General features: G+C 47.6%; 1 protein-coding gene across 1 annotated transcript in view; it reads left to right on the forward strand.

The window, feature by feature from the left end:
- Positions 1-289: 289 nt before the first annotated feature.
- The window catches only part of LOC115114042 (collagen alpha-1(XI) chain-like), a 193,322-nt gene continuing 178,716 nt past the window's right edge, over positions 290-14,895 (forward strand). The window contains exon 1 of the mRNA XM_065013638.1: positions 290-646. Coding sequence (XP_064869710.1) covers positions 532-646 — 115 coding nt within the window. The 5' untranslated portion in view covers positions 290-531. The remainder of the gene's footprint in view (positions 647-14,895) is intronic.

Raw genomic sequence — 14,895 nt, forward strand, 5'->3', positions numbered from 1 at the left:
TCTGACTCTAGATAGCCCATTGCGTTATTATAGCGTTGTTACGCATCATTGTCTCCACCTCTCTCACTCCGTTTCTCTCCATATGACAATATGATATCTGAAGAATAAATGATGCGACTCCTGACGCCTGCCGTAACCAAGGACCTCTGGCCAGTCTTGACTGACAGTTTATGGGCGGGATTGAAGACAACTTTCCAGCCCGTGATTCGCTAAACGGAACATTTTCCAACTGTCAGTTTCCTCCCACGCCCGGCTCTCGTGGAATCGAATGGTCTCCGTTTTTTTCCTAAAAGCCCAAACACCTTCAGTCTAAGGGCTGGGGCTGAGGGAGAGAGGAGCAGGAGGGCCCAGTTTGGCTCTAAAGAAAAAACAGTACCGTTTTGCACTTATGGCTTTGTTGTAGTAACTGAAATTACCAACAACAACTCTGTCCTTTTTCTGTATTTGTGGAAGGAAAAGGACCTACATTTTGTACTGAAAAGTCGCCCGTTTTTTTTTCTTTAGGAGCTTTGAGTAGCTGAGTGAGTGACAATGGAGATGAAAAGATGGTCCACAAGGTGGAAAACGAAAAGGTGGCTGTGGGACCCCACTCTAACCACCATCGTCACTATCACTTTCCTTCTGCAAGCCGTCAATGTTAAAGCAGGTAAGGAACTATCGTTGGAGAACGCGTTTCTGAACCGTTCACATGGCAAACTCTCCCTGGTGTTTCTTGGGGACAGACAGGGGCATCCCTGCCCCCCCCCAAGGTTTGACTTATCAAGTGATGAGAGCGCATCTATAGGGCCACTTCCACAATCACTGCGCTGTGCTTCTGAGGTTGACAGCCAACTGAAAGAAAAATTGAGCTAACTAATATCATGACACTGTCTAAAATGCACGACTTATGTGTCACCACGTGCGTATCCATGATCGAATATAAGAATATTCCAAAGAATGCCAATGCCACCCATTTCCGTTATCCTTAACCTAAATAGCGATTTGAAATCCACCAGGTAGGCTACTTCCAAGCCTTTTCCATCCCGTCCGCGGTAAACCCCAGCAGCATTCATACAGGTGCTGTCGTCTCCTCTCCAGATCGCAGCGTGATTCCCCCCAAAAATAACGTCTCGCCCGCGGTTCTGTACGTGTCATGCTGTTGTGGTAGTACACTACGCAACTAAAAGTGCGCCCAGGACGCTCTCCGGCGAATGTTTTAAAGGGTTTAGCCAGACAACTAGGCTTTGTTTGCCCCTGTGGTCCGCTAGGTGTGTGTGGACACGGCTATCGGGAGAAGGATTCCATATATGGTTGAGGTAGCATTCTCACACCTTGGCTATAAAATCGTGTAGCCACTGGAGAGCTGCGCGTTTTGGGTTGTTGTGATAGGTAACGTCAGACTATTGATATGTCTATCCCAGCTATCTTCAATGGAACCGCGTAATAGGGAAGGCAACCACTTTTTACGCGTGAGTTTAGACAGTTTGGCTGATTGTACAGCAGCCATAGGTGCTCGGTGGTTTATTAAAACTGAGACTAAGGTAGGATAACCTTCCACACATTAATTATTAAGTGGAACTATATGCTGGTTTTGAAACGTGAAATCAATTGATGTTACACAATAATGATCTGACCGTTATGGCTAATAAGATGTTTATACATTTTAACTGCTCTCTTCCAAACTATTGACATATGTCAATAATAAGCTATGCCACCGTGACATCCCCGACGTGCGTTTAGCATTCTTTAGCAGTTCAGCCCTTTTGCCTGCCTATTCTTTGGGGTTATTTTCCTATTTGGTTTCAGAATATTTTTAAATGATTCATAGACTCTCAACACAAACGGTATGAGGCACTGTTGTTCCATAAGATACTATGCTGCTGGGTATAGGTAGTACTGTAGCCCGTGAGGCGATGCTCTCTCTATAACGTGGGAGGGAAGACGATATAGTGACCAGCAGTAGGAAACACAGTTTCTCCACTCTACCCTGGTAACCACTAAGCCCAATAACTCCACTCTTCCCTGGTTACCACTAAGCCCAATAAGGGGCGTTGATGGAAAGAGCCCCCTCCCCCCATCCACCCCCTTTAAATTAGCCTATATCTGGATCAAGATGATCGCTTATTTCTCTTGATTGTGGATATTATGACATTCATATTTGGTGTGTTTCTGATGTTATATATGTGTTGATTCTGTTTTCTTTACTTTGATATTGTGAGCTAAGGTAGCAAGTCAATATCAAGAGCAGAACCATGGATAAATGATTTAGATGAGAGAGTGCAAAGTATTTTAATAATAATATAATTATTTTATATTGTGATATTCATTAAGTAGAAACGATTTAATAAAACAAATGTAGCGATCTGGCAGAGGAGAGAACTCTCCATCAACGCCCCTTATTGGGCTTAGTGGTAACCAGGGTAGAGTGGATAGTTATTGGGCTTAGTGGTAACCAGGGTAGAGTGGAGAGTTATTGGGCTTAGTGGTAACCAGGGTAGAGTGGATAGTTATTGGGCTTAGTGGTAACCAGGGTAGAGTGGAGAGTTATTGCGCTTAGTGGTAACCAGGGTAGAGTGGATAGTTATTGGGCTTAGTGGTAACCAGGGTAGAGTGGAGAGTTATTGGGCTTAGTGGTAACCAGGGTAGAGTGGAGACTCATTGGGCTTAGTGGTAACCAGGGTAGAGTGGAGAGTTATTGGGCTTAGTGGTAACCAGGGTAGAGTGGAGAGTTATTGGGCTTAGTGGTAACCAGAGAAGAGTGGAGACTCATTGGGCTTAGTGGTAACCAGGGTAGAGTGGAGAGTTATTGGGCTTAGTGGTAACCAGGGTAGAGTGGAGAGTTATTGGGCTTAGTGGTAACCAGGGTAGAGTGGAGAGTTATTGGGCTTAGTGGTAACCAGGGTAGAGTGGAGACTTATTGGGCTTAGTGGTAACCAGGGTAGAGTGGAGTTATTGGGCTTAGTGAGAGTTATTGGGCTTAGTGGTAACCAGGGTAGAGTGGAGAGTTATTGGGCTTAGTGGTAACCAGGGTAGAGTGGAGACTTATTGGGCTTAGTGGTAACCAGGGTAGAGTGGAGAGTTATTGGGCTTAGTGGTAACCAGGGTAGAGTGGAGAGTTATTGGGCTTAGTGGTAACCAGGGTAGAGTGGAGACTTATTGGGCTTAGTGGTAACCAGGGTAGAGTGGAGAGTTATTGGGCTTAGTGGTAACCAGGGTAGAGTGGATAGTTATTGGGCTTAGTGGTAACCAGGGTAGAGTGGATAGTTATTGGGCTTAGTGGTAACCAGGGTAGAGTGGAGAGTTATTGGGCTTAGTGGTAACCAGGGTAGAGTGGATAGTTATTGGGCTTAGTGGTAACCGGGGTAGAGTGGAGACTCATTAGGCTTAGTGGTAACCATGGTAGAGTGGAGACTTATTGGGCTTAGTGGTAACCAGGGTAGAGTGGAGACTCATTGGGCTTAGTGGTAACCATGGTAGAGTGGAGACTCATTGGGCTTAGTGGTAACCATGGTAGAGTGAAAGACTTATTGGGCTTAGTGGTAACCAGGGTAGAGTGGAGACTTATTGGTCTTAGTGGTAACCAGGGTAGAGTGGAGACTTATTGGGCTTAGTGGTAACCAGGGTAGAGTGGAGAGTTATTGGGCTTAGTGGTAACCAGGGTAGAGTGGATAGTTATTGGGCTTAGTGGTAACCAGGGTAGAGTGGAGAGTTATTGGGCTTAGTGGTAACCAGGGTAGAGTGGAGAGTTATTGGGCTTAGTGGTAACCAGTGTAGAGTGGAGAGTTATTGGGCTTAGTGGTAACCAGGGTAGAGTGGAGAGTTATTGGGCTTAGTGGTAACCAGGGTAGAGTGGAGAGTTATTGGGCTTAGTGGTAACCAGGGTAGAGTGGAGACTTATTGGGCTTAGTGGTAACCAGGGTAGAGTGGAGACTCATTGGGCTTAGTGGTAACCAGGGTAGAGTGGATAGTTATTGGGCTTAGTGGTAACCAGAGTAGAGTGGAGAGTTATTGGGCTTAGTGGTAACCAGAGTAGAGTGGAGAGTTATTGGGCTTAGTGGTAACCAGGGTAGAGTGGAGACTCATTGGGCTTAGTGGTAACCAGGGTAGAGTGGATAGTTATTGGGCTTAGTGGTAACCAGGGTAGAGTGGAGACTTATTGGGCTTAGTGGTAACCAGGGTAGAGTGGAGACTCATTGGGCTTAGTGGTAACCAGGGTAGAGTGGATAGTTATTGGGCTTAGTGGTAACCAGAGTAGAGTGGAGAGTTATTGGGCTTAGTGGTAACCAGGGTAGAGTGGAGACTTATTGGGCTTAGACTTGGATTGGGCTTAGTGGTAACCAGGGTAGAGTGGAGAGTTATTGGGCTTAGTGGTAACCAGGGTAGAGTGGAGAGTTATTGGGCTTAGTGGTAACCAGGGTAGAGTGGAGAGTTATTGGGCTTAGTGGTAACCAGGGTAGAGTGGAGAGTTATTGGGCTTAGTGGTAACCAGGGTAGAGTGGAGACTTATTGGGCTTAGTGGTAACCAGGGTAGAGTGGAGAGTTATTGGGCTTAGTGGTAACCAGGGTAGAGTGGAGAGTTATTGGGCTTAGTGGTAACCAGGGTAGAGTGGAGACTAATTGGGCTTAGTGGTAACCAGGGTAGAGTGGAGACTTATTGGGCTTAGTGGTAACCAGGGAGTAGAGTGGATAGTTATTGGGCTTAGTGGTAACCAGGGTAGAGTTTATTGGGCTTAGTGGTAACCGGGTAGAGTGGAGAGTTATTGGGCTTAGTGGTAACCAGGGTAGAGTGGAGAGTTATTGGGCTTAGTGGTAACCAGGGTAGAGTGGAGAGTTATTGGGCTTAGTGGTAACCAGGGTAGAGTGGAGAGTTATTGGGCTTAGTGGTAACCAGGGTAGAGTGGAGAGTTATTGGGCTTAGTGGTAACCAGGGTAGAGTGGAGAGTTATTGGGCTTAGTGGTAACCAGGGTAGAGTGGAGACTTATTGGGCTTAGTGGTAACCAGGGTAGAGTGGAGAGTTATTGGGCTTAGTGGTAACCAGGGTAGAGTGGAGAGTTATTGGGCTTAGTGGTAACCAGGGTAGAGTAGTGGGCTAGTGGTAACCAGGGTAGAGTGGAGAGTTATTGGGCTTAGTGGTAACCAGGGTAGAGTGGATAGTTATTGGGCTTAGTGGTAACCAGGGTAGAGTATAGTTGGGCTTAGTGGTAACCAGGGTAGAGTGGAGAGTTATTGGGCTTAGTGGTAACCAGGGTAGAGTGGATAGTTATTGGGCTTAGTGGTAACCGGGGTAGAGTGGAGACTCATTAGGCTTAGTGGTAACCATGGTAGAGTGGAGACTTATTGGGCTTAGTGGTAACCAGGGTAGAGTGGAGACTCATTGGGCTTAGTGGTAACCATGGTAGAGTGGAGACTCATTGGGCTTAGTGGTAACCATGGTAGAGTGAAAGACTTATTGGGCTTAGTGGTAACCAGGGTAGAGTGGAGACTTATTGGTCTTAGTGGTAACCAGGGTAGAGTGGAGACTTATTGGGCTTAGTGGTAACCAGGGTAGAGTGGAGAGTTATTGGGCTTAGTGGTAACCAGGGTAGAGTGGATAGTTATTGGGCTTAGTGGTAACCAGGGTAGAGTGGAGAGTTATTGGGCTTAGTGGTAACCAGGGTAGAGTGGAGAGTTATTGGGCTTAGTGGTAACCAGGGGTAGAGTGGAGAGTTATTGGGCTTAGTGGTAACCAGGGTAGAGTGGAGAGTTATTGGGCTTAGTGGTAACCAGGGTAGAGTGGAGAGTTATTGGGCTTAGTGGTAACCAGTGTAGAGTGGAGAGTTATTGGGCTTAGTGGTAACCAGGGTAGAGTGGAGAGTTATTGGGCTTAGTGGTAACCAGGGTAGAGTGGAGAGTTATTGGGCTTAGTGGTAACCAGGGTAGAGTGGAGACTTATTGGGCTTAGTGGTAACCAGGGTAGAGTGGAGAGTTATTGGGCTTAGTGGTAACCAGGGTAGAGTGGAGAGTTATTGGGCTTAGTGGTAACCAGGGAGTGGAGAGTTATTGGGCTTAGTGGTAACCAGAAGAGTGAGTTATTGGGCTTAGTGGTAACCAGGGTAGAGTGGAGAGTTATTGGGCTTAGTGGTAACCAGGGTAGAGTGGAGAGTTATTGGGCTTAGTGGTAACCAGGGTAGAGTGGAGAGTTATTGGGCTTAGTGGTAACCAGGGTAGAGTGGAGACTTATTGGGCTTAGTGGTAACCAGGGTAGAGTGGAGAGTTATTGGGCTTAGTGGTAACCAGGGTAGAGTGGAGAGTTATTGGGCTTAGTGGTAACCAGGGTAGAGTGGAGACTTATTGGGCTTAGTGGTAACCAGGGTAGAGTGGAGAGTTATTGGGCTTAGTGGTAACCAGGGTAGAGTGGAGAGTTATTGGGCTTAGTGGTAACCAGGGTAGAGTGGAGACTTATTGGGCTTAGTGGTAACCAGGGTAGAGTGGAGAGTTATTGGGCTTAGTGGTAACCAGGGTAGAGTGGATAGTTATTGGGCTTAGTGGTAACCAGGGTAGAGTGGATAGTTATTGGGCTTAGTGGTAACCAGGGTAGAGTGGAGAGTTATTGGGCTTAGTGGTAACCAGGGTAGAGTGGATAGTTATTGGGCTTAGTGGTAACCGGGGTAGAGTGGAGACTCATTAGGCTTAGTGGTAACCATGGTAGAGTGGAGACTTATTGGGCTTAGTGGTAACCAGGGTAGAGTGGAGACTTATTGGGCTTAGTGGTAACCAGGGGTAGAGTGGAGACTCATTGGGCTTAGTGGTAACCATGGTAGAGTGAAAGACTTATTGGGCTTAGTGGTAACCAGGGTAGAGTGGAGACTTATTGGTCTTAGTGGTAACCAGGGTAGAGTGGAGACTTATTGGGCTTAGTGGTAACCAGGGTAGAGTGGAGAGTTATTGGGCTTAGTGGTAACCAGGGTAGAGTGGATAGTTATTGGGCTTAGTGGTAACCAGGGTAGAGTGGAGAGTTATTGGGCTTAGTGGTAACCAGGGTAGAGTGGAGAGTTATTGGGCTTAGTGGTAACCAGTGGTAGAGGGTGGAGACTTATTGGGCTTAGTGGTAACCAGGGTTGGGTAACTTAGTGGTAACCAGGGTAGAGTGGTAACCAGGGTAGAGTGGAGAGTTATTGGGCTTAGTGGTAACCAGGGTAGAGTGGAGACTTATTGGGCTTAGTGGTAACCAGGGTTAGAGTGGAGAGTTATTGGGCTTAGTGGTAACCAGGGTAGAGTGGATAGTTATTGGGCTTAGTGGTAACCAGAGTAGAGTGGAGAGTTATTGGGCTTAGTGGTAACCAGGGTAGAGTGGAGAGTTATTGGGCTTAGTGGTAACCAGGGTAGAGTGGATTATTGGGCTTAGTGGTAACCAGGTAGAGTGGAGTTATTGGGCTTAGTGGTAACCAGGGTAGAGTGGAGACTTATTGGGCTTAACCAGTGGTGGACCAGGGTAGAGTGGAGAGTTATTGGGCTTAGTGGTAACCAGGGTAGAGTGGAGAGTTATTGGGCTTAGTGGTAACCAGGGTAGAGTGGAGAGTTATTGGGCTTAGTGGTAACCAGGGTAGAGTGGAGAGTTATTGGGCTTAGTGGTAACCAGGGTAGAGTGGAGAGTTATTGGGCTTAGTGGTAACCAGGGTAGAGTGGAGAGTTATTGGGCTTAGTGGTAACCAGGGTAGAGTGGAGAGTTATTGGGCTTAGTGGTAACCAGGGTAGAGTGGAGACTTATTGGGCTTAGTGGTAACCAGGGTAGAGTGGAGAGTTATTGGGCTTAGTGGTAACCAGGGTAGAGTGGAGAGTTATTGGGCTTAGTGGTAACCAGGGTAGAGTGGAGAGTTATTGGGCTTAGTGGTAACCAGGGTAGAGTGGAGAGTTATTGGGCTTAGTGGTAACCAGGGTAGAGTGGAGAGTTATTGGGCTTAGTGGTAACCAGGGTAGAGTGGAGACTTATTGGGCTTAGTGGTAACCAGGGTAGAGTGGAGAGTTATTGGGCTTAGTGGTAACCAGGGTAGAGTGGAGAGTTATTGGGCTTAGTGGTAACCAGGGTAGAGTGGAGAGTTATTGGGCTTAGTGGTAACCAGGGTAGAGTGGAGAGTTATTGGGCTTAGTGGTAACCAGGGTAGAGTGGAGAGTTATTGGGCTTAGTGGTAACCAGGGTAGTGGAGAGTTATTGGGCTTAGTGGTAACCAGGGTAGAGTGGAGAGTTATTGGGCTTAGTGGTAACCAGGGTAGAGTGGATAGTTATTGGGCTTAGTGGTAACCAGGGTAGAGTGGAGAGTTATTGGGCTTAGTGGTAACCAGGGTAGAGTGGAGACTTATTGGGCTTAGTGGTAACCAGGTAGAGTGGAGACTCATTGGGCTTAGTGGTAACCATGGTAGAGTGGAGACTTATTGGGCTTAGTGGTAACCAGGGTAGAGTGGAGACTCATTGGGCTTAGTGGTAACCATGGTAGAGTGGAGACTCATTGGGCTTAGTGGTAACCATGGTAGAGTGAAAGACTTATTGGGCTTAGTGGTAACCAGGGTAGAGTGGAGACTTATTGGTCTTAGTGGTAACCAGGGTAGAGTGGAGACTTATTGGGCTTAGTGGTAACCAGGGTAGAGTGGAGAGTTATTGGGCTTAGTGGTAACCAGGGTAGAGTGGATAGTTATTGGGCTTAGTGGTAACCAGGGTAGAGTGGAGAGTTATTGGGCTTAGTGGTAACCAGGGTAGAGTGGAGAGTTATTGGGCTTAGTGGTAACCAGTGTAGAGTGGAGAGTTATTGGGCTTAGTGGTAACCAGGGTAGAGTGGAGAGTTATTGGGCTTAGTGGTAACCAGGGTAGAGTGGAGAGTTATTGGGCTTAGTGGTAACCAGGGTAGAGTGGAGACTTATTGGGCTTAGTGGTAACCAGGGTAGAGTGGAGACTCATTGGGCTTAGTGGTAACCAGGGTAGAGTGGAGTTATTAAACCAGAGTAGAGTGGAGAGTTATTGGGCTTAGTGGTAACCAGAGTAGAGTGGAGAGTTATTGGGCTTAGTGGTAACCAGGGTAGAGTGGAGACTCATTGGGCTTAGTGGTAACCAGGGTAGAGTGGATAGTTATTGGGCTTAGTGGTAACCAGGGTAGAGTGGAGACTTATTGGGCTTAGTGGTAACCAGGGTAGAGTGGAGACTTATTGGGCTTAGTGGTAACCGGGGTAGAGTGGATAGTTATTGGGCTTAGTGGTAACCAGGGTAGAGTGGAGAGTTATTGGGCTTAGTGGTAACCAGGGTAGAGTGGAGACTAATTGGGCTTAGTGGTAACCAGGTGGATAGAGTTAGTGGTAACCAGGGTAGAGTGGAGAGTATTGGGCTTAGTGGTAACCAGGGTAGAGTGGAGACTTATTGGGCTTAGTGGTAACCAGGGTAGAGTGGAGAGTTATTGGGCTTAGTGGTAACCAGGGTAGAGTGGAGACTTATTGGGCTTAGTGGTAACCAGGGTAGAGTGGAGAGTTATTGGGCTTAGTGGTAACCAGGGTAGAGTGGAGAGTTATTGGGCTTAGTGGTAACCAGGGTAGAGTGGAGAGTTATTGGGCTTAGTGGTAACCAGGGTAGAGTGGAGAGTTATTGGGCTTAGTGGTAACCAGGGTAGAGTGGAGAGTTATTGGGCTTAGTGGTAACCAGGGTAGAGTGGAGAGTTATTGGGCTTAGTGGTAACCAGGGTAGAGTGGAGAGTTATTGTGCTTAGTGGTAACCAGGGTAGAGTGGAGAGTTATTGGGCTTAGTGGTAACCAGGGTAGAGTGGAGAGTTATTGGGCTTAGTGGTAACCAGGGTAGAGTGGAGACTTATTGGGCTTAGTGGTAACCAGGGTAGAGTGGAGACTTATTGGGCTTAGTGGTAACCAGGGTAGAGTGGAGAGTTATTGGGCTTAGTGGTAACCAGGGTAGAGTGGAGAGTTATTGGGCTTAGTGGTAACCAGGGTAGAGTGGAGACTTATTGGGCTTAGTGGTAACCAGGGTAGAGTGGAGAGTTATTGGGCTTAGTGGTAACCAGGGTAGAGTGGAGAGTTATTGGGCTTAGTGGTAACCAGGGTAGAGTGGAGACTTATTGGGCTTAGTGGTAACCAGGGTAGAGTGGAGAGTTATTGGGCTTAGTGGTAACCAGGGTAGAGTGGATAGTTATTGGGCTTAGTGGTAACCAGGGTAGAGTGGATAGTTATTGGGCTTAGTGGTAACCAGGGTAGAGTGGAGAGTTATTGGGCTTAGTGGTAACCAGGGTAGAGTGGAGACTTATTGGGCTTAGTGGTAACCAGGGTAGAGTGGAGAAACTGTGTTTCCTACTGCTGACCACTATATAGTCTTCACTTCCCACAGTTCCTGGATGATGGTCGATCACAGCTTTAGATTATAGGCAGTTCTGAAGGTTAGTATCTTATGAGGAATGGAGGTTGAAACATCTGACAGACAAGTCACAGATCTCTTCATCGGCACCTCATCGTCATCAATGTTTACAGCTCCTCTTCCTCCTCCTCCTCCTCCTCCTCCTTCGTAGGTAGGCTGGATCGCCCACTACTGAACTGTAGCACCCACCTGGGTGATGATTCGTGGGACTGTAAAAGCCCCTTTACAAAGCGAGCCATCTTGGGTGAGATGTCAGTCTGTGAGCTGTCAGCTGATCTATGAATTGGTGCCCCCAACTTCCACGACCCAGACTGCTTTTCTTTATGTCTGGAGAGTTTCAGTGTTTGGAGTGTCCTGTCCACCCACCCCTCCCTCTAAACCTCCACCCACCCCTCCCTCTAAACCTCCACCCACCCCTCCCCCTAAACCTCCACCCACCCCTCCCCCTAAAACTCCACCCGCCCCACCCCCTCCCCCTAAAACTCCACCCGCCCCGCCCCTCCCCCTAAACATCCACCCACCCACCCCTCCCCCTAAACCTCCACCCACCCTCCCTAAAACTCCACCCACCCCTCCCCCTAAACCTCCACCCACCCCTCCCCCTAAACCTCCACGCACCCTCCCCCTAAAACTCCACCCGCCCCACCCTCCCCTAAAACTCCATCCGCCCCGCCCCTCCCCCTAAACATCCACCCACCCACCCCTCCCCCTAAACCTCCACCCACCCCTCCTCCTAAAACTCCACCCACCCCTCACAATCCCATTTGACATTATTCCAGATAGCCTGTTGAACTAGATACCCATCCATAATGGAATATCTCACTACCACACAGGCATGGCTTGCCCTTCATCGCCCATCTCTCCTCCTCCTCCTCGTCCTCCTCCTCCTCCTCCTCCTCTGTGTGATGTTTAAACAGACCAGAATTGCATGATGTGACTAGCAAACATTTACAGGCTTTCCAGGACACTGTAATTGTCACTTATGCTGCCAACTCTGGATAGATGGTGGTGACAAGAAACAGCACAGAGACATATAGCCTACACCCCAACACGTTAGATACACCAACCCAAAGAGCCCAACAAGCCACAGAGCCTAAAGGCCAAAAAGCCACAGAGCCTAAAGGCCAAAAAGCCACAGAGCCTAAAGCCCAAAAAGCCACAGAGCCTAAAGCCCAAAAAGCCACAGAGCCTAAAGGCCAAAAAGCCACAGAGCCTAAAGGCCAAAAAGCCACAGAGCCTAAAGGCCAAAAAGCCACAGAGCCTAAAGCCCAAAAAGCCACAGAGCCTAAAGCCCAAAAAGCCACAGAGCCTAAAGCCCAAAAAGCCACAGAGCCTAAAGCCCAAAAAGCCACAGAGCCTAAAGGCCAAAAAGCCACAGAGCCTAAAGGCCAAAAAGCCACAGAGCCTAAAGGCCAAAAAGCCACAGAGCCTAAAGCCCAAAAAGCCACAGAGCCTAAAGCCCAAAAAGCCACAGAGCCTAAAGGCCAAAAAGCCACAGAGCCTAAAGGCCAAAAAGCCACAGAGCCTAAAGCCCAAAAAGCCACAGAGCCTAAAGCCCAAAAAGCCACAGAGCCTAAAGGCCAAAAGCCACAGAGCCTAAAGCCCAAAGCCACAGAGCCTAAAGGCCAAAAAGCCACAGAGCCTAAAGGCCAAAAAGCCACAGAGCCTAAAGCCCAAAAGCCACAGAGCCTAAAGGCCAAAAAGCCACAGAGCCTAAAGCCCAAAAAGCCACAGAGCCTAAAGGCCAAAAAGCCACAGAGCCTAAAGCCCAAAAAGCCACAGAGCCTAAAGCCCAAAAAGCCACAGAGCCTAAAGCCCAAAAGCCACAGAGCCTAAAGCCCAAAAAGCCACAGAGCATAAAGCCCAAAAAGCCACAGAGCCTAAAGGCCAAAAAGCCACAGAGCCTAAAGCCCAAAAAGCCACAGAGCCTAAAGCCCAAAAAGCCACAGAGCCTAAAGCCCAAAAAAAAAAGCCACAGAGCCTAAAGCCCAAAAAGCCACAGAGCCTAAAGCCCAAAAGCCACAGAGCCTAAAGGCCAAAAAGCCACAGAGCCTAAAGCCCAAAAGCCACAGAGCCTAAAGGCCAAAAAGCCACAGAGCCTAAAGCCCAAAAAGCCACAGAGCCTAAAGCCCAAAAAGCCACAGAGCCTAAAGCCCAAAAAGCCACAGAGCCTAAAGCCCAAAAAGCCACAGAGCCTAAAGCCCAAAAAGCCACAGAGCCTAAAGCCCAAAAAGCCACAGAGCCTAAAGGCCAAAAAGCCACAGAGCCTAAAGGCCAAAAAAAAGCCACAGAGCCTAAAGCCCAAAAAGCCACAGAGCCTAAAGCCCAAAAGCCACAGAGCCTAAAGGCCAAAAAAAGCCACAGAGCCTAAAGCCCAAAAAGCCACAGAGCCTAAAGGCCAAAAAGCCACAGAGCCTAAAGCCCAAAAGCCACAGAGCCTAAAGGCCAAAAAGCCACAGAGCCTAAAGGCCAAAAAGCCACAGAGCCTAAAGGCCAAAAAGCCACAGAGCCTAAAGCCCAAAAAGCCACAGAGCCTAAAGGCCAAAAAGCCACAGAGCCTAAAGGCCAAAAAGCCACAGAGCCTAAAGGCCAAAAAGCCACAGAGCCTAAAGCCCAAAAAGCCACAGAGCCTAAAGCCCAAAAAGCCACAGAGCCTAAAGGCCAAAAAGCCACAGAGCCTAAAGGCCAAAAAGCCACAGAGCCTAAAGCCCAAAAAGCCACAGAGCCTAAAGCCCAAAAAGCCACAGAGCCTAAAGCCCAAAAAGCCACAGAGCCTAAAGCCCAAAAAGCCACAGAGCCTAAAGCCCAAAAAGCCACAGAGCCTAAAGCCCAAAAAGCCACAGAGCCTAAAGCCCAAAAAGTAGGAATTTAGATGTTAATCACAAAAGGTAGAGAGCACCCCTCTTTTGTAGGAAAGCATCGTGGAAAAGAGTATGTAATATAGATGCTTCCAGAATGTGCTTAAATTCCGTTTTGTTTTAATACCGTAAAGAGGAGACATTACCTTTATGGCTTCATCCAAATGGTATTTTAACACTGAGCAATCCAACACTGAAAGTGTCCCAAAGAAACAACCGAAGACAAGAGTCAATGGTTTTTCCCTTCTGTTCGGGTTAGTTTGAGAGCTGTGTTGCTGCTGTGGTAAACAGCTTGTATCAAACGTCTCAGAGACCAGATGTGTATTTCAAATGGCACCCTATTCCCTAGAACTGTGGTCAAAAGTAACGTTATTATATGGGGAATTGGGTGCTATTTGGGACTCAGACAGACAGTATATCAAGACGACCTGACGGGAGACAGGAAGATAGAGGACTGGCGTTCAGAGGTGTGAGAATTGTTAGTTTAGACAAGACAACATGTCTATGACGAGATGTTCTAGTGGATATCCTATAACTGCTATGGGGACTGGGACTTGTAACACTGTAGACAAATCCCTTCTTTTAAAAAAAAACTTCTGTAGTTGGGTATCTGTCCTTTATCATTATATAGAATGTGGTTTAGAATTCTGTATAAGGGGTTGGAATGATAGGTAGCGATGGCTGTATTCAAGATGTCTCAAACTAGTCACACTTAGGTTTCTACCACCTCCTCTGAAAGATGTGCTGCTTTTCAAAGGCCCTGCATGGTTTTTTTTATATTGAGGCTTTAATGGTTTTGGGATATTGCCTGTTTTTTTCTTCTTTTTGGAGCGCTTCTGTGTGGAGGTGGTTTGGAAGGAAAGGAGGAAGACGAAGGGGAGGCAACTCCAGGCCAACTCAACACATCTGGAATAAATAAGGCCTGGAGGTATGCAGGACTGCAGCAGCTCACAGAGAGGCCTTTGGTCGAGCATCATTCTTTTCTTTTTGCTTTTCTTCAGTTGCACAACTGAACGCATTCAACCCAAACGTGTGTTCCGCAACCCCTCTGAGGGGTGAAGGGAGGGGGGGGGGGGGGGTGAAGGGGAGTGTTTGGGGGTTAACTGCCTTGCTCAAGGGCAAAACAACAGATTTTTTTTTAGCTTGCCCGGCTCGGGGATTCGAACCAGCGACCTTTCGGGTTGGTTACTGGCCCAACTGCCGCCCCATTAGCTCAGTACTTGGGACAATACAGACAAGCCGGAGAGACTTTGAGGTTTTATGGGATATTTTCTCAAAGGGAGAGAATTTTAACTTCTTGTGAAGTTTTACCTCGTAAATTGACTTTTATTTGTTCTGTGGGTTAAAGTACAGTGACTACTGTAGGAGTCTGTTTGTGGGTTAAAGTATGGTGACTACTGTAGGAGTCTGTTTGTGGGTTAAAGTATGGTGACTACTGTAGGAGTCTGTTTGTGGGTTAAAGTATGGTGACTACTGTAGGAGTCTGTTTGTGGGTTAAAGTACAGTGACTACTGTAGGAGTCTGTTTGTGGGTTAAAGTATGGTGACTACTGTAGGAGTCTGTTTGTGGGTTAAAGTATGGTGACTACTGTAGGAGTCTGTTTGTGGGTTAAAGTATGGTGACTACTGTAGGAGTCTGTTTGTGGGTTAAAGTATGGTGACTACTGTAGGAGTCTGTTT

The sequence above is a fragment of the Oncorhynchus nerka genome, linkage group LG9b (assembly GCF_034236695.1).
Source record: "Oncorhynchus nerka isolate Pitt River linkage group LG9b, Oner_Uvic_2.0, whole genome shotgun sequence".
Classification (NCBI taxonomy): domain Eukaryota; kingdom Metazoa; phylum Chordata; class Actinopteri; order Salmoniformes; family Salmonidae; genus Oncorhynchus; species Oncorhynchus nerka.